General features: G+C 38.0%; 1 protein-coding gene across 3 annotated transcripts in view; it reads left to right on the top strand.

Moving 5' to 3' along the window:
• Positions 1-18,936, top strand: part of SGMS2 (sphingomyelin synthase 2) — a 39,115-nt gene that overhangs the window by 10,725 nt on the left and 9,454 nt on the right. For all 3 annotated transcript variants that reach the window (XM_021395914.1, XM_021395916.1, XM_021395915.1), the window contains exons 2-5: positions 13,469-14,129; positions 14,879-14,996; positions 15,821-15,974; positions 18,377-18,543. In XM_021395914.1, coding sequence (XP_021251589.1) covers positions 13,675-14,129; positions 14,879-14,996; positions 15,821-15,974; positions 18,377-18,543 — 894 coding nt within the window. In that variant the 5' untranslated portion in view covers positions 13,469-13,674. The remainder of the gene's footprint in view (positions 1-13,468; positions 14,130-14,878; positions 14,997-15,820; positions 15,975-18,376; positions 18,544-18,936) is intronic.

Here is an 18,936-nt window from a genome sequence, read left to right as displayed (position 1 = left end):
GTATCCTTTAGTATAACCATACTAGGAATGTGGGAAGAAACACTTTGTTTTGGAAGATGTCTTTTACTCTAAAGATGGGACACTTCTTCTGTCCTTATGACCAGAACATCTAAGTCTACTCTAAAAATTAAGGCAGCTCACAATGTGTGTTATTCCAAAGGAAAGGAAATCAGTTTTTCTCACAGGCTGGATGCAACTTTCAGGCCTGACTAGTTTCCCAGTATTTTCTTGAATACTAATGTTGACTGTGTCTTGAGTGTTCTTTGTCTTGATTGGGATGCTGAAAGATGGGAAGTCATCTGGGAAGTTTTAAGAAGTGATAGTCTAGCTGCTGTAGAACATAAATGCTGATTTCTGGAGGACTTAAGCTACGTAAGTCTAACTCGTTTTGTATGTTGTGCCAGTGCAGCATTTTGCATTCCTTGTGGTATGAAGATGTTTTTCAGATTGCTTCTTTAAACTTTTTTAATGTGTGTGTGCTATTAAAAGAGCTTCTCGTTATTTTTAAAAACATCCAACAGAAAAAGTTTTCTGACTTCTTAAAAGTCAAAGCACTAGGAAGAAGAAAAAATAGATTGGCTCTGGGCCTTTGAATAGGCTTAATTCCATTAATTAAAAAAATGAAAGCAAATCCCGCGGTCTTATACATGAGTAACTTGTGATCAACTGTCTTTATATGGAAATAGAGAGAAATGCATTTCATGCAGTTCAAAATTAATGTTGACCTGCGGCATGAGTTCAAGTTGCACGGCCCAGGCTTCCTGGAGGAACTCTCTTTAGTTATTACTGCTGCTTTGAGGGAGCAGCATAATGTAGGGTGGAATTTGTTGGTATTGCAGCATGACTTCTGCTTCCAGTTAAATAAAATATGCCCTTGTGGATGGCAGCTTGTATGACAAGTCCTGAAGAGTCCCATGCTTGTATCTTGTCTTGATAAAACAGTTTTACGAGATCACATGAGCTGTGATTAGCGTAGAATGTTCTAGGCTGTCTTCTTAGGCTGTCCCAGCTTTTACTAATGTGTTAAAACAGCTCCATGATATTAGGGTGGTAGTTTAATGTGCATGGGTCTCTTTGTAATTTGTGTTAAAGAGCTTTAGTCTCCTTTGCAATACTGTAATTGCTAGTGTGGAGGTGTTTCGTCCATCATGCACTGTGGTTGGTATTCACGTATCTGATATTATCCTTGCCAGGTTGTGTTATAGCTACATAACTGGAACACTAAAGATGAAATTGAAAAACTAGCAACAACTTCAAATAGTGATTGTTAGTTGAAGTTGGCTTGGCCCACATTTTAGATCAAGCTTGTAAGACTTTGTGCGCTTTGCTACCTCTTTAGAATAGGTGCAAATGCTGAAGATTGTGTTGGCATCCTTGCTACTTGGGTGCACTGGTCCGACTTAGTGCAAGCTGTTATCCTCCATAAGGAGAATAATGAAGAGCAGAAACATGTGTGATGTCTCTAGCTGAAAAATGATTGCTCAACAGCACTTGCTGGAGCAACTGACTTCAGTAGAGGCTTGGTTCTACAAGCCCTTGTTAAGACGCAGGCCAGTACAAGGGGTCTGGGTTGTTCTAGTGCTATGTTGACAAGATAACTTGAAATATAAGCCACTACAGTGTCTAGGTTTCAGGTTCTTCTTTTATTATGTTGATTTGTCCTAAGGTTCTAAGGTTGGTCCCAAGCCAGTATTTGAACTAATCATAGAATCATAGAATTAGCTAGGTTAGAAAAGACCTACAAGATCATCCAGTCCAACCATTCACCTACCACCAATAACCCCACTAAACCATGTCTCTCAACACAGTGTCTAAATGTTTCTTGAACACCTCCAGGGACAGTGACTCAACCACCTCCCTGGGCAGCCCATTCCAGCGCCTGACCACTCTTTCAGAAAAGTAGTGTTTCCTAATCTCCCCTGGCGCAACTTGAGGCCATTCCCCTTCGTCCTGTCACTAGTTACAAGAGAGAAGAGGCTGACCCCCAGCTCACTACAACTTCCCTTCAGGTAGTTATAGAGAGCGATAAGGTCTCCCCTGAGCCTCCTCTTCTCCAGACTGAACAATCCCAGCTCCCTCAGCCGCTCCTCATAAGGCCTGTGCTCCAGACCCCTCACCAGCTTTGTTGCCCTCCTCTGAACACGCTCCAGGGCCTCAATGTCTTTCTTGCAGTGAGGGGCCCAAAACTGGACACAGTACTTGAGGTGGGGCCTCACCAGGGCTGAGTACAGAGGGACAACGACTTCCCTACTCCTGCTGGCAACACTATTTCTGATACAAGCCAGGATGCCATTGGCCTTCTTGGCCACCTGGGCACACTGCTGGCTCACGCTCAGCCGAACATCGACCAATACCCCCAGGTCCGTTTCCTCCACACAACCTTCCAGCCACTCTGCCCCAGGCCTGTAGCACTGCCTGGGGTTGTTGCGGCCAAAGGGCAGGACCTGGCACTTGGTCTTGTTGAACCTCATCCCATCAGCTTCAGTTTCAACTTCGACTGTTGTTGCTGATGAATGGGAATCTTTTGCCATAATTGGGATTTTTGTTGAAGACTCATGCAGGAGCACAGCAGAAATACCAATATATATTCAGATGTTTCTTCCTTCCTGAGAAGGCATCAGTTGGTAGACCAGAATAATTGTTTTTTCCTGTACACTGATCTTGAAGTTCTGCTTTCTCTTAAGCAATTCAGTTATATCAGTTTGTTCTTCCTATTGTGACTGATTATACAGCTGAGATTCACCACTGATTTCCTATATGGTTACTTAGCATGCCTGTACAACATTGCCTGTCTTTATGAGTCTTTGAGTCCGGATATTACCTATAGTTTTGTCTGCTGTAGTCCTACCTGCTGCAGAATGTGACGTTCCTTTTTTTTGGGGGGGGGGAGGGGTTGGGGGTGCTGTGAGAACTGTTTATGGAACTAACGATTATCACATCGTAGTTGCTTTCTTTCCACACTTCATCTAGTAGCCTGTGTGAGACCACTTCGTTTTCTTTTCCTTCTCCCAAGTCAGTGCACATCTAGATGTCTGTCAGGGCATGGAGTAGAATGTTGTAAAATGGTTTTTTGAATCACTTCTATAAAATGCCTAATATTTTGACAGAAGTTATAAAGCTCTACAACTTCACATGAAAGCTTGTGATTGGACTGTGAAATAAAGTTGCAAATATGTTTTTAAAAGTCTCTCTTCTCAAACGTTTTGTTTGATTGGTCCCAGGATCTTTCCTCCTCCCTTCACCCTGCAACTTTTCTTTGGCTGGAGATGGCAGTATTTATTGTTATTTATTAAGATGAAAGTCAGAAGTAGATTTGAGTTCCAGCTTGTTTTCTACTATAGAAATAATATCTTGACTCAGAACTTAGTGATAGTCATGCCACTGGCCAAGTCTAAACAAAAAAAAAAAAAGGAAAATGAACAGCAGACAGTTGTATATGCAGTACAACCAATGCAAGCGCCACTTAGCAGACACTTTGGCCCACTTGTATTTACATCTCACATCCATACCTGTTTAGTTTGCTTGTTCATTTACTTTCCTTGGTAGGAGGTTCAGTAATAATGAAAAGATTCCTTTGGGTGTAACAGGTTGCTAATGGAGTAGCAGTGGCTACCTGAGGTGTAGGATTGATTATTTATTTGCTTAAAGAAGATTCTGTGTAGGTGCAACTTTGCTGCTGTTATCCCACACTTTACCAGTTGTTTAGATAAGATCAATGTGACCTGATGATTAAGTTATTAGTAGTTCAATTTTTAGCTTTTTGGCCATGGTCTCTGACTATAAACAATATAGATGTTACAAAGAGGTTGTCTAATGTCTTAAGAGAATCCAATGATAGCTTTCCCAGGGGCAATGTAGAAGACTGTTTTCTTACAGGAGTAATTTTAATCTTGTCGATTTAGTAAATGGGAATTCAAGAGTAAGCATCACTAACTTGTTTTTTTTTTAATTGTTTCTAAAAGCTTTAAGCAGTAAGCTTCTCAAACTATTACACAATAAAACAAAGTATGAAATACAAGCCTCGTGAGTGGCTAGACACAGATTTTGTTACTGCAGTGATGTTCAGTGCTGGCTTGTGGAATGCTAGAGGATAGAAAATGCTTCTTATCAAAGGCTGCAGTTTAGCAGGGAATAATGGAGAGAGGCTTGTATTATTCCAGAGGTGTCTAATTACTTAGGCAAATAGTAGCTCTGTGAGAGCCAATAAAAACACGTAAGTAGTATTCTCAGCCTCCTCACTCAGCACCTCCTCTTCCCACCCATAGGAAGGTGCCTGAAATGGGGATAGCAAACTATCTGGTAAAGGTGTTTTGGAAAGAACTTCAGTGATGCTTGCATTACTTTTTCCTGCTGCCCCAGTGTTACCGTCCACTAGAAATTTTATTTAGCAGCGCTGTCCAGTTTTGTAGGGAGATGCCGTGACAGCAAGAAGAACAGATAGTTCTAAGGAAATGCATGTTTTGTTCATGAATCTGTGGAAAAAAACAAAAATGAAGAAGGAAGTGTTGATGTGCATAGTACTTAAGTGTTGTCTTCCATGACTAACTCAATACTAAAAGGAAATATTTTTTTCTTGTCAGCATAATGTGGAAAGTATTTTCTTCTATTAATAGAAAATCTTGAGCTAATGGAACAGTTAAACAAGTTTGAGGAAGACCATGGGATTGCATTGGAAATTTAGATCACAATGACTTTGTTTAAACTGTATAGTGTTTAAACTTGATGAGTAGCATTTTGTTGGGGGGGAAGCAGTTATATGGGAAACTTGTTATAATTAGTTATGACAAACTGGAAAAAATTTGTCAGGATTCTGTGCTGGTGTGCTAATCTCCACAAACATCTGTGTGTATTGATCATGGTGTTTATTATTCAGTAGCCTTAATGTATGTTAACTTATGTGTTAAATTAAATGTATCTGGTTTTATTCCTGAAAGATCATGTCAAGAAAAGCTGTGAACAAAAAATCAGAACACGTGATGGTGGGGAAACCAACATCTGATGTGTCAACTGAATGTACACTGGGATGCCTCAGCCAAAAGCAAACAGCTTGAAAAAGAGCTGTGAATGTTCCCATCTCGATTCTACAGGGGCTGTTGGTTGCAGTGCAGGAGCCTCACGCTGTCGATGGCAGGTGAGGTTGTGGCAGCAAGACGAGAAGTTGGAGGGGAAGACCGAAACGGGGAGCAGGTCATGTTTCATCAACCGTTTCAGCCACTCTATGTGTTTACCGTCAGTGACAGAGGATATATTGCATACGTCATCATTTCAGCTAACACTTGTGAAGCTTTCTGGGCAGCTGGGCTAGAGCTGATCGAGCTGAAAGCTATTTAAGATTTGGGAGGGGAAGAGGTGTTCAGAGTATTTGGTGACTCCTTCCTGATCTGTTTGACAGCGTGTGGCCTGGTAGAGTATCGTTGGTGTGGGGTTAAACATCAGTCAGGATGCATGCACAGGATAGCCTCAGGTAGGGAAGGAAAACCAAAGGGGAGAGATTGTATTTGAAAAGGGATGTTTTTCATTGCTTGAGCCTTTAAACAACAGTACTGCTCCAGTGCAGAGATCTGTGGCTTGTAATGTGGGGCATGAAACTAATGTGATGTTGTTGTAATGTGAAACTTACGGTACAGCGATAATCAGTTCTAAATGTGCCTTGTGCAAGAGACTGAGCTGAGTTAATGTCTCAGACACTCGGCAAGATAGATGTTGCGATCGCCTGCAGGAGCATCGGTGAAAACCTGAGGTGGTGTGGTTACCTGGTGAAGGGCAATTAGCACCTTTCTGGGGTTAACTTATAGTGAGGGGAGGGGAGAGCATGGGAGTAGATCCCCATTCCCCTGTTCTGGAAGATCCTAGAATAACAAACTGAATGTGTGTGGCCTGGACGGTCCTGGAGCAATGAGCTGAGCATGTATGAACCAGCCTGTAAAAGGCACAAACAGAAGGAGCTGTGTGCTTGCCCACCACTGGAGGACACAAACCTTTGCTTGGCTTTATTTCTGGGTAACATCATTCAGAGTTGCTATCTGACTTGTTTCTGGACATAAATCCTCTTTCTTAGCAGTTGTTGCTATGCTTCTATTTGGGAGCAGCACGGGGGGGGGAGAACTTAACAGGTGTTATGATTAATAATTGCCTAAATACTTCTAGGATGTGTCACCAGTAAGCTTACTGGAAATGTGTGGCATCCTTTCTAACTGCCTGCTGACCAATAAACTGTACCAGAGTCACTAAAGCATACATGAGTCAGTGCTATTCCTCACCTCTGTGCTGACGGTGGTAACTAACCTCCCTGTCTGACTTTCATTGTGAGGCACAACCTTTGCCCTCTAACTGGGTGGAGGATTTCAGAGAACAGTGAAGCATTGCTGCCTCCTGTGCCGCTCCCTGCTCTTGGCGGTGGTGATCTATGGAGGGTGTGGGACATCAAATGTGCTGCTAAGCTGCTAACAAATCTTTTATCCCGTTGTTTTGAGAAGAGTCTTTCTTTGGGTAGTGATTTCTGATCACTAGACAGTGATCTGTCTGGAAGCTACAGCAAAACAAAAATAATCAGCACAGGAAAGGCTCAAGCATACAAGTCTGATCCCAAACTGCCTTTTGGTACTTTCTCTGAATTATTTTTGCCTGATAAGACTGACAGTACAATGACTTCTATTATAAACATTCTATAAACAGTGGAAGTTGTTTTTTTTTAATGTGTGGAAAAAAGGATGTAAGCCCGATGTTTCTTTGCGATGTTACAAAATATGCTTTGATAGAATATCTTCTTTTTTTGTCTCTATTCAAAAGCAGCTGATTTGGAGCATAAATAACAATTCAGCTTAGCAAGTTTTTTTGTCTGGAAGTGCCCATTAAAGGGCACCGCACTTTGTCAGCAGATACGATCTTTTGGAGTCCAGGGACCAAACAGTCGAAGATTTTGAAGATGACTTGAAATGATACAGGCAAACAGAAGGAGCTTCAAGATAGCTTGCTTTGTTCAGGTGACCACTGGGGTCCTGCTTGAGCAATTCTAAGGAAAAATTCATTTACATCCAGATATGTATAAATTCTGTATATTTTTATTCTTCTGAGGAGATAGTGTTTTAGAAAACCTGGCACTGCTGTGGAATGCAATAAATGCTGTATATCAGGAAAGTCAAAACTAATATCCTTCCTACTGTTAAGAGGTGTAAAGATTGTACAAATGAATAACCAGTGGTTTTGAATCTTTTAAGGACTTAGTTTACTCAAATGAAGAAGTGGTAACTTCTGTAGCGCATTCAATCTTCTGAAATGATAGAATTGCAAAGAATGCTTGGTCAACTTGAGGTAGGGACCACCTGTTCCGTTTCTACTACTGAAAATAGCATTATACAGGGTAAGTCGTTAATGCTTTTTAACAAAATTGAATGTTACTGCAAGCGGCAATATGATAATCTGTTCTGAGAGCATTTAAACGAGCAATACTTGTGTAACCCATCTTTATTTTACTCATTCTTCTTTAGCATCATATCAGTGAGAAGTGTTGGCAGCCTATTAGAGAAGGTAGATGAACTTGTAACTTTATTGAATTACAGTTCATTTTCTGCATTCATTTGTGCAGTGTAAGCACATGTATTATAGGTATGAAATATGAACGTGGCTCTAGAAATGCTTTTGCTGTAGGGGAAATAGATATATAATGGGCAGATCTGTTGAACTCAGTCCTGTTTTTTCACACCTCAGATCTGATTTAAGTTATTTTCCTTTGTACAGTGTGAGGTAAACATACAGGACGGAGGAAGCGATACTCTAAAAACTGAGACCTGAAAGGCATAGAAATGAATCTTCAAGTTCTTAATTACTGCTGTCAAAGTAGCAGAGGGTCTCCAGCTTCTTTTTATGCTTTCAAAAGTAGTCCTGAAAACTTTGTCTGAAGAAAATACAAACTAGCTAAATGTTTTTTCTGCTAATAGCTTTCTCTCATGTTTTTGCCAGCTGCAAAACTTATTTCTGCATTACATTTCCAGAATTTTACTGCAACTGCCAAATACAATATTACAGCTGCATCAAATCTTTGAGCCAAACCTAATAAGTGAATGAAGTTTAAAAATAGTACTGGATTGAAACTCTGTTCATCTTGTGTGTGATTGTGCGTATCTTTAATGTTAGATCAGTCTTACTTCACGCGCTCTTGTTCAGTGTGAATGATCATGTTTGGAACATCGTGTTAAGAACTACTTGTTTGGAAAAGCTGTCGAAAGTGGCTTGTTGGTCCTTGATAAATTCTAGAACTTAAAAGACTTTGAACGTTTTAGAATTTCCAAATATTGAGTGAGACTCAGCAATTGTGAATTAGCTTTATGTAAAAAATGACCTTAATGTGAAAATCGTGTGACTAAGACCCTAAATAAAATGGCTTGTTATTAAGTTCTATCGTGAAAAGCTCAATCTAGACATGTTTTTGTACTTAAAGCTGTCTCCCAGTCACTTAATTTTCTTTTAAATGATAGTCAAATGGAGATGCAGAAACCTAAAAGATTTAAATGTAAAGGAGCAAATAGAAGCTCAGGAAAAAGCATTAAGAATACTATGTTCTTCTTGCATCTTTTTCACTCCTGAATTTTCCACTGAAATACGTAGTTCGCTTCTGCAATTACTGCTTCTTTTGTAATATTGTTGGTTGAAGAGCTCTGCTTCTTAGTGAAGGTAGATATCTGGGTTTAAAAAATAATGATTTGGCTCAAAAAAAAAAAAAAAACTTGTTCCTAAAACCTGGATGTATTTGTTATAGGAATTTTGCTTATCCTTTGAGGCAACTTGGCTGGCTTTGTGCAAGTCTTTGTCATGATTTTTGCCCTAACTCCCCTGCTGCCTTCATGAACACTTGGTAGGTTAGTTTTTTTTTTAACTTCTATCTTTCTTCTTCCAAACCATGGATATTTGCCGGCTAACCACATCTGAGCATTGCTGCCCAATGCTGAAGAAGTCTAAAGCCTCCTCCTAATAGTTTGTGGGCACCTCCTATCTCCTGATATAGGGGCATTGCATGTTACACGAAAGTAATAGGATATTGTACATAAATGTAGGGACAACATGGAAGCTCCGAGGAATAAATGCCTTGTGAGTTGTGGGAGCATGGGTAGGGATCTCTGTGTATTGGTTTTGGTTTTCTTCTTTTTTGGCTGAAAAACTTGCGCACTCTTGGAGAGTTGCTTTCACAGCCTGAATCAGAGGATGATTAGTCTTATGTCTGTCGCTTCTTTGGGTAGTCAGCTTGTCAGCAAGGAAGTACAAGCTTCAGATAAGGCTCATTTGTTTTTTTGTTAATTGATAAGATAAATAAGCATTATTTGGAAATACAAAAAAATAGATTGAAAAGTCCCCATGAGGGAAAGAAAGCCTTTGAGTTCCTGCAGATCAAATGATGTAGTACCTTGAAATTTTATTCTAAGTTCACAGTATGCTCTCAGCTTGAAATAATTTTGATGAGACATCAGAAATAGTAGATCGATATGCCTTACAATCCTCTAAAAGTACCAGGAAGGAACACTGCTTTGTCCTGCAAGCTGTAGGTGTAATGGCTTTTAATAAGTTAACATAAAAGCCTGAATGTCACTCTGCTTCTGTGTTGCTAGGTTATTGTTTGTTTGTTCAGATTTTCTTATGGTTTAAGATTGAGTTGTTTACAGTCCTAAAGCATACAACGTCTGGGCATCTCTGCTACTGGATCACTCATATCAACAAAAATCTTCTGTAAGTTCTTAGTATTTACATTGGAGTAAAGATGCATACATTTGAAAAAGAGTTCTGATGTTGAAGTGTCTAGGAGTCCATGAAGAACTGGGCAGTATCCTGCCTCTTGATTCTTAGTCTTGGTTGTGATCCTGTTATGTGAAAGTCTATAAACATAAAAATTGGGGCACTTGTCCATCCAGTGCATTATCAATCTCTCTAAGAGAGAGCTTCTTTCTATTTCAGTGTGTTCTCATCTAAGTATGATTGCTCAGGAAAACAAAAAATACTTTGAAAGAGGAAAAAGCATTACATTTCAGGGAATGGATTTAGGCACTCTCTAAGGCCATAGATATTTTACAATGGATTTTAAAGAAACTCTTGAGCATAGCGTTTCTCTAAATCTTTGTACTTCTGGTGGGAGGACAACAATCTAATTTAGAGGAGAAATGGGAAACAAAGCTTCCTCTTTACAGTGTTCTGCAGAATCAAGTGCAAGGTAGAGCAAGCTCCTAAGTGGGAGAAAAGATGAGAATAAACCACAAGTATGACATAAATAGAAACTTTTTTATCAGTCTCATCTTTTCTAGAGTAATACTTATTTCAATGTCAGTTGACAAGAATGCCAAGTGTTTTCAAAAACATGAAAGCCAACAAAAAATGGGGTGGACTGAAGGCAATTCATTTCTTGAGTCTCAGCTGCTTACCATAGCATTGTGTTCAGCTACCTCCAGTGTTGAGAGCTGATTCAAGAAGTTAAACTTGAAAGAGGATACAAATCAGAACCTTTACTTATTGGCAATGGATTTGAGATATTTTGAGGTTGCCTTTATCTTCCCTTTCAGTTAAATGGAACAGATGGTTATTTAAAAAAAAAAATCCTCAGGCCTATTCCAAAATGCATGTAATTCACTAGCAAAGACTATTTGACTAATAGTCTTCTCTCTAGAGGAAATGGAATGGAATTGCAGGTGTTCTGTAGCTTCAGCCCTTGCTTCTGTGTGATAACTTCTTGAATGTCCACCTACCATTTCTATCAGAGATTCTTATTGCACCACAAGCATTAGGTAGGAGAAATCACAAGACAAGGTGAACAAGAATGTGTAAGCATCTGAGCGCTAGCTGCTTGTGCAACTTAGGGAAGTACTTGAAGGTGGGCTGTGTGACCACAGCATACAGCTGGGCACGGGGAAGCCAGCAGAGATGCCACTTGACTCTTTTCACTATACTGTTGCTGGAATCTGAACTACTAAGGAGGTGCCTTTAAATAGCTGTAATGTTTTCTTAGTTGAGTCAGGAAGTGCTTTCAGTGCTAAAAACTTAGTGATTTAACTGATAAACTGACTTCCTCTGTTGTGGGATAACTTCTTAAATAAAGCTGCGAAGCTAAATTTTTAGTTTTGTAACTTTTCACTTTTCAGTGTGCAGAGCTTAAGACATTGTTCTTTTCTGATCTTCAGTGATCAAAAGGAGTGTGACTTCATGCAGAATAGTTCGTTTGCAGTGATTTAGTGATCTTTGAAACAGTTATATGAGAGAGAGATTAAATGTTAGAAAACCAAAAGCGTGACTTCACTCATGAATACTTCATTAGTATTATGTTTCTTTAATATTTTGCTACATTAAAACTCTGAAGGGAAAACCTGGAGCTGCATGGCTTCATTTGTTAAAAAGCTTTATCTAATGTTGTATTTTTAGGGTTAAAATTGTTGTGTTGGTGCATGTGGGGAGAATGTAGTCTTCCCATGCATGTTGTATGTCTTCAGATTAATACAATTATTACAAATGTGTGATCATATTTTCAGATTGGGAGTATGCAGTACTTCTCAGAACACATACATCTTCTGTTGGGAGTCAGAAAGGAACAGTCAGCTTGTAAGATTTCATAAATGAAGAGGCTTAAGCTGTAACTCTTCTGTCTATAGAATAAATTTTTCAGTCAATGCAATATACTTCTGCTATTAGTGAGAACAGTGAGAGCCTGGGAGAATCCTGAGCTCTGCACATTGAGATAAGATTACATGGTTTTGTGTTGCTTTTGAAGCACAGGAAAACAGTTTTTGTCTTCGTCCCCTATCAATTTTATGGGAACATGAGACAAATCTCTGCTTAGGCTATGGTGCTTGCAGAAATCCAGAAATGTGGATCAGAATGTTCCTGTGTATATATCACAGTATTTCTACTTAATGAAATTTCAGAACAGATCTTCTATGAAATAATACCTATTGGAACAGAGCATATAAAAGCTCATTTTCTTTTGCTGATCTTCAGGAGTTAGCCATCAGAAATGGAGCACCATTTCAAAGCTATTTAATTAAAGGGTAGATACGTAGGAGGTGAGCGTAAAGAAACCTGCTGTAGAGCAGCTTAGCTTGACCTAGACTTCTATGCTTTCAAAATCAAATCTTGTTAAAATGGAGAAAGCAGACTGATAAACTTGAAATAGGCATTGAGTAGGCTGTTCTTCCCTTGACTACCCCAACTTGATTTTATATTTTCACTGCAGCTAGTAAACTTAGTGATTCATGTGAGCAGGCAATACTTACTTTGATCTAAATAAATGTGCAATGATAACCTTAACAGGGAGAAGCTAGTTGTAGTATGCTCCTGCTGATATCCCCATACAGTGATCTTGTTCTCAAAAATCAAGTTTTTGACTGTCTAGAGATTGTGCTTTGTTCTGTCCTTCCTTTTAAATGCTAATAGCTGGTTCCAAACTCATGAAAAATTGTATGAATCTTATTTTACTTGGGACCAGTTAACAATCCCCTTCTTTCTTTAGGCGGTAAGAAATGCAGCTAGAATAGTGATGGGATTTACATGCTGACCATTTTTAATACCTTTCATTAAAACAAACAAACAAAAAACTTTCCAGATTGTTTTGAGTTGATTCTTTGCTATAAAGAGATAAACTATTAAACATACTTTTCTTAAGCAGTTTTAAATCCAAGGCTGTGGTGAAACAGTCAGACTTTTCTGAATCAACAAAATCAGATTGAAATAAGTTCTGTGCTGTGGTAGATCTTGCTACTTCTTCCTGTTCAGAATGTCGTCTTTGACCCATTTTTAAGTAACTGAAGGACAAATACAGATCTACTGTATTTTATTCTGCATAATGGTCTCCACAACAAAGAGCCTAATACAGGGAGATTTCTCAGTTCTCTGAAAATTCCCACATTTAGTGGGTGCTATGAAGATGCGTTGGGACTCTTTTGGTTGAAATAGTTATTTTAAATCCAAGAAGACTTAATGGAGGTATCTATTCAGTGAATTTTGTAGATAATCTGTCTTAATAAATCAAATACAGCAGTGCATTTCTGTTTTCTTTCTCACCATCTGAACTAAGATTTACGGATCCATATGGATAATAAGTCAATAGAGAGTGAATCTATAATCAAAAAGGAGAAATTTTGTACAAAATGCTTCTGAGTAATAAAATTAAATACTGCTACAAACATGGATTAGTTTTAATTCTGTCAACTAAAGTGAGTGGTGTTATGTTGATTAAAATGTGTGTATCTTGTCTAGTTAAAAAAAAAAAAAAAAACAACAAACAACTTGAATTTGATACTGGTGCCTAAACTAATTGTTTATCAAATTACTTGATGGGAATTATTTTGAATTATTTTATAGTAACCACCTCTCTTTAGTTTCTTTTGACTGTATGTGTGAAATGACGTAAGTATATATAAACACTTTTTAAGATTAGTTCACTGTCACATTAATTGTTCTGAAAGTCCTCAAATAAGTTTTTCTTTTTTTATTTTTGCAGGTAGTAGAGCTATAGGGAAAAAAAAAGACTTGTCTCCACAACTTGCTTTACAGTATCTTTTGGCACAATGGACACTTTTTAAGAGTTTTGCCAGTTGTCAAAAATCGTCTAGGAAAGAGAACGTTGGACTTCAAGGAGTAAGAGACTTTAAAGAGATCCTGGGAATCAGTCACTTATAAAACCTGGTTTACTCATACAGCTTGGGAATGAATACTATTGAAACCGCAAAACTTGAAGACCATATGGAGGGTCAAAACAATGACACTGCTAATGGATACACACGACCTACTCTCTCAGTCAGTGAGGAGAACAAAAATGGCAATAACAAACCGAAGGGCTTGTCCAATGGCTTGCGAAAAACAGCAAAGAAATATCCTGATTACATCCAGATTGCTATGCCTGCTGAATCTAGGAATAAATTTCCTCTGGAATGGTGGAAAACAGGCATTGCTTTTGTCTATGCTCTCTTCAACTTGATTTTAACAACTGTCATGATCACTGTGGTCCATGAGAGAGTACCTCCAAAAGAGCGTAGCCCTCCCTTGCCTGACAAATTTTTTGATTACATTGATCGTGTGAAATGGGCTTTTTCTGTATCAGAAATAAATGGAATGATACTAGTTGGATTGTGGATATTCCAGTGGTTATTTCTTAGATATAAGTAAGTAGCTGTTTTCATCGGCTGTATGCTTCCAAAACATTGCATTCTCTCATTCAGATTGGTTAGAAGAAATCTGTGGTAGAATCTGTAGCAATATTATAGAATGGGGCTGGCTGAAAATTGAGAAAGGGATGACTTAATTGGAAGATGTTTCAGTGTCCACGCTTAATACAGAAACATGAGTTTCTCCTATGTGTTGTGTAGTGTTTTTAAGATTTGAATTTGACACCTACATATACTAGTCAAATTTACTTTTGAATTGAGTTTTCCAGAGTGTGATTATTGAAATGACGATATTAAAGCAGAAAAAATCCTGGTGATGGTTTTTTAAATCTGAGGAGGAAGCCATTGTTTCCTGCAGCTAAATGAGAAGCTTTTTCCTTTGTCTTCATTTGCTTAAGCTATAGATATTATAAACGCATGTTTGACTTTAAAATATGGGATGAAAAAGGAAGGTCACTGAGTCAAGGAAAACTATACCTGACATCACTTCTAAATTTGTTAGATAGATACGGTAGGACCCCTACGGTATTTGTTATATCCTAATATAATAAAAATCACGACTGAAACTGAAGGAAGATTTCTTAGTGTTTGATGTTATTTAGAGAACTGTGTGGCAAGGTGCAGGAGTTAGAGCTGCTCTCCAATTCTAGCGACTTAGCTCTAGTTTTACTAGATAGCTTCCTAAGTGTTGTATGTATATAGTGTATGTGACCTTTGAATTTAATCTATATTTCCCTCACTTTCAGATCAATTGTGGGACGCAGGTTTTTTTTTATAATAGGAACTTTGTACCTGTACCGCTGCATTACTATGTATGTTACCACCTTACCTGTGCCTGGAATGCATTTTCAGTGTGCACCAAAGGTAAGAGCCTTTGCTTCTGAATTCTTATCTTAATCTTTACCTGAGTCTTAATGGCTCACTAGAGCAAATGCTAAAGCAAATATGTCAATTCCTTGGTAGGGTCTCATCAGTCTTAAGGTATAGCATCATGTCTGTTCAGTTTTATTGTTTCTAACTGGGAAACAACTTAAATATTTCCTCTGCTATGTTCCATTCTTATGATTCTGTATCTATTTGAAAATGCCTAATCTACATATTGCTGTTGTAGAGCTCCTCAACTGTGTTTTGCTGTAATAGCTTACAGAATTACTTTGCCTGTAGCAGGCTTTATCAAGAGGTGGGAAGGGTAGAGGCAAGGAAAACTTATATGCCCTTCCAGCAAAGATACTTTGCTGCTATTAAAAGCAGAAGATTTAATCAAAATCTGAAAGACTTGATAGCTCTCTTGTTTGGTTGGTTTTTTTGTCCATGTGAATATTTTCTTTCTGATTCTGAAAAACTTGATTATCCCTTTTATCTTTGTTCTTTTCAGAATTATCCTTAGGTGGCTAGGTGATACTGAGTGTTTGCCTAATGTTTTTTTTAATAATAGAACTGATCTCAATTGTATATTAAAAAAAAAACAACAACAACCTGCTTTAAATCTGAATAAGTACTGAGATAGTTGCTTTGTAAGTAATTCTAAACTTAGTAAATTGAAAATTGTTTGAGGTTGGGGTGGGGGGGGTGGGGAATAAAGATACATGTGTCACTTTCTTCCTGACTCTGCATATTGCTGGGGAAGTTTATTCAAGTTACTTACTCTGTATCTTAATTTCTCTTGTGTTCTCTTTCTGGTGGTCTAGTTGAATGGCGATTCTCAGGCAAAGGTGCAGAGGATCCTGCGACTGATATCTGGTGGTGGTCTGTCCATAACTGGATCTCACATCCTGTGTGGAGACTTCCTGTTCAGTGGTCACACTGTAGTACTAACACTGATCTACCTGTTCATCAAAGAGTGTAAGTTATGGTATATTTAAATACACTCCTGTTGTTCACAGTTGTACTAAAAAAGCATGTGATTAAAGTGCGTGTAAAACTGTTGCCTTCCAGAAGTTACCAGTCAACTCTACACAAACTGTACATTTACATGTGTGAAAACAAATTGTGACTTTATGGAGTAAAAATGGAACATAAGTGTAATAAAGCAGCATGGGCACATTAAGAGCATAATGTGACTAACACATTTGACTTCTAGCTTTATAAAAAGTGATTCATTGAAGCAAGCTAGCATTTCATTGTTCATTGACAAGTAATTCAAATTTTGGCTCAAAACATTGAAGTTAAATATGCAAGGTAACCTTATGAAGGCTGGATGCCATGCCTTAGGTTTGAAGGGATTTCTGTGGCTTGAGTACATGGTCACTGCACACTTGTACTACATCCAGAAGCAATGTTCTTTCTTTAAGTGTACTGTAAATTAATTATATCAAGCAATGGAAAGTTGAGGTGTTTTTGCTCCTTGGACGTCTTCTGCTAGAGTCTCTTTCTTATACCTTTCAAGGTGATAAGAGTTTGGCAAGCATATAGGAGATATAATTGGGCTTACCACTTCCCTTTTTGTTGTGTAGTGTTGTGAGACATGGGGAGTGTGAGGAATTATCTTTGCACACACAGCATTGATTCCATTTCTAGAGAACTGAGCACCTACTTCTGAATCTGATGTATGGTAAGCTGTACTTCTGTCCTGGGAACTTGACTGCGTATAAATGCAGTAGTGGGTAGTTTCCTCTTCAGTTTATGCGTTACAAATTGGAATCTTCTCTTACTGTCATGTTCCAAGCTGTGCAAATGCTAGCTTGGATCATGGGAATACATAATTTTTACTGAAATATGATTAGCCAGCATCAGTTAAATGCCTTAATGTATTAAAATGCTGGGAGGGACATGTTGCAGTGCTATGCTGTAAAAAAGCATAAATTAAGAAAAATAAATAAACTACCAAAAATACCAGCAACGAACATTGCAATCTTGAAATCTGTGGATTCAGATGGTTTTTAAACAGTGGTTTATGATAAGAATCATCAAACTAATCAATTAGGCCTTCAAGTGAACATTACTGGATGAACGGCATATGTCACTCATCAAAAATACCAGAACAGTATTAGGAAAATAGCCTAAGAATTGATTTGTTTTTTACTTTTGGGGGACAATGTAATTCTTATGCTTGCATCATAACAGGTTGAAAGACTAGTATCATATAAATCTTTGTAACGAGCGCTCTGACTGCTGCCTAATTGTTAAGGATATGTATCTGTGTAGTTGTGCTCTATAACTGGTGTTCTGTACATGAGATGTGTAGCTTTCTTTATTTCTATTTCCTGTATAATTAGCAAAATGTCCACTGAGCAAGGGCTTAAGAAACAGAAGTGCTCTGAACTACATCTTACTTTATTTGTTTAAGTTGCATATTCTTTTGATGTGATGCATCTCAGCAAAAGATGCATTAAGTTTTTATTTCTAATTCAGTTTGGGATTTTTTTTTTTTTGCTCCATTCTTCCTCCCATCCTTTGCTGCTTCACTTTTTATTTTTCTTAAGCCAGTAAGTTTGGCTTCCTCTGTAATTTTAGAGGGATTTGAGAACTTACTATTTTGGCATATGCACCAAAGCCAAATTTCTTCTGTAGCTACTATTTTGTACAGGACTATTAAACTGTTACTGGATAGGTTTCAGATCAGTAACTGTTCTGCTAGTATTGTGTAAAATTAAAGGCTGACCACTGGAACACAAGGGAAGGGTTGACAAAACCTCTTGCTGTGAGTGAAATGGAGCCTGTTAGCCTGTAAAAAATTATGAATGGTCGTTGCAACACTGAAGACATTCTTCCGTGGGGAGAAAAGGGGAGGGGAGTTCAGCCTCTAAAATGGCTTAAATGCATTTTGAAAAATAGCTTTACTCCCACTTCTTATGCTTTCATTTAAAAATTAACTTCACATACTGTGCATCTCCACTGTAGTGTATTGTTTCACAGAGTAGATATTTCAGTAAAGTAGCAAAAACTAGGAGTTAAAGTAAGGATGTATTTTTTCTTTCCCTGTTTAATCTGTGATCTCTGCACAGTTTACATCAATTCTAGATATTTGACTTGAATGTGTGTTACTTCAAGTACAGACTGTGAAACAGGACCAGAGATTCAAAGTCGGCAAACAAAATAAGTGTTTTTTCTAGGATATGTGGGAAAGAGAGATGAAGTTAACTAGAAAACAAGTGATAGTGCATCTATTCATCACCTGTCTGTATTTTATGCTTTACAACTCAGTAGTCTTAAATCATCTTTCCTCATTTCCAGTTTACCCATTGAATTGCTATAGTAATACGTATGTTTGGTTTTGTTTTCCCTTCACCTCCCTATTATTACAGATTCACCACGTCATTTCTGGTGGTATCACTTAATCTGCTGGCTGATGAGTGCTGCTGGCATAATTTGCATCCTTGTTGCTCATGAACATTACACTGTAGATGTCATCATTGCTTACTATATCACTACACGACTCTTCTGGTGGTACCACTCAATGGCTAATGAAAAGGTGAGTGGCAAATATGTTTAGAATCAATGTATGGCATGCATTTGTTAATTCTACCATGAGGCCAAAATGAATTCTTAACTTTGAAGTAAAAATAGAGGACCTGTATTGAAGTTGAAACAAATCAGGCAAGGAGTTTGATTTTACTGTGATTTAAGTAAATATTTCATGCTCTAAGGTACTCTTTTTAATCTGTAACTGTTAGTTTTTTTTAAAAACATTCTTGATATCTTGATATAAAAAACCATTTTATTCTTGGAAGTTCATTGTTTTATTGCTGTTGTGGATGTTCAGAATAGCCCTTAGTTATCTAAGGTTATGATAAATAATATTTCTGAGTAACCTTAAATACCTAGACCATGCTAAAATTCCTGTGGCAGTTCTACTGTAAGTGTC

Source organism: Numida meleagris, chromosome 4 (assembly GCF_002078875.1).
Source record: "Numida meleagris isolate 19003 breed g44 Domestic line chromosome 4, NumMel1.0, whole genome shotgun sequence".
NCBI classification, from domain to species: domain Eukaryota; kingdom Metazoa; phylum Chordata; class Aves; order Galliformes; family Numididae; genus Numida; species Numida meleagris.
Note: the sequence above shows the minus strand (reverse complement) of the source record. Positions and strands in the feature narration are given on the sequence as shown.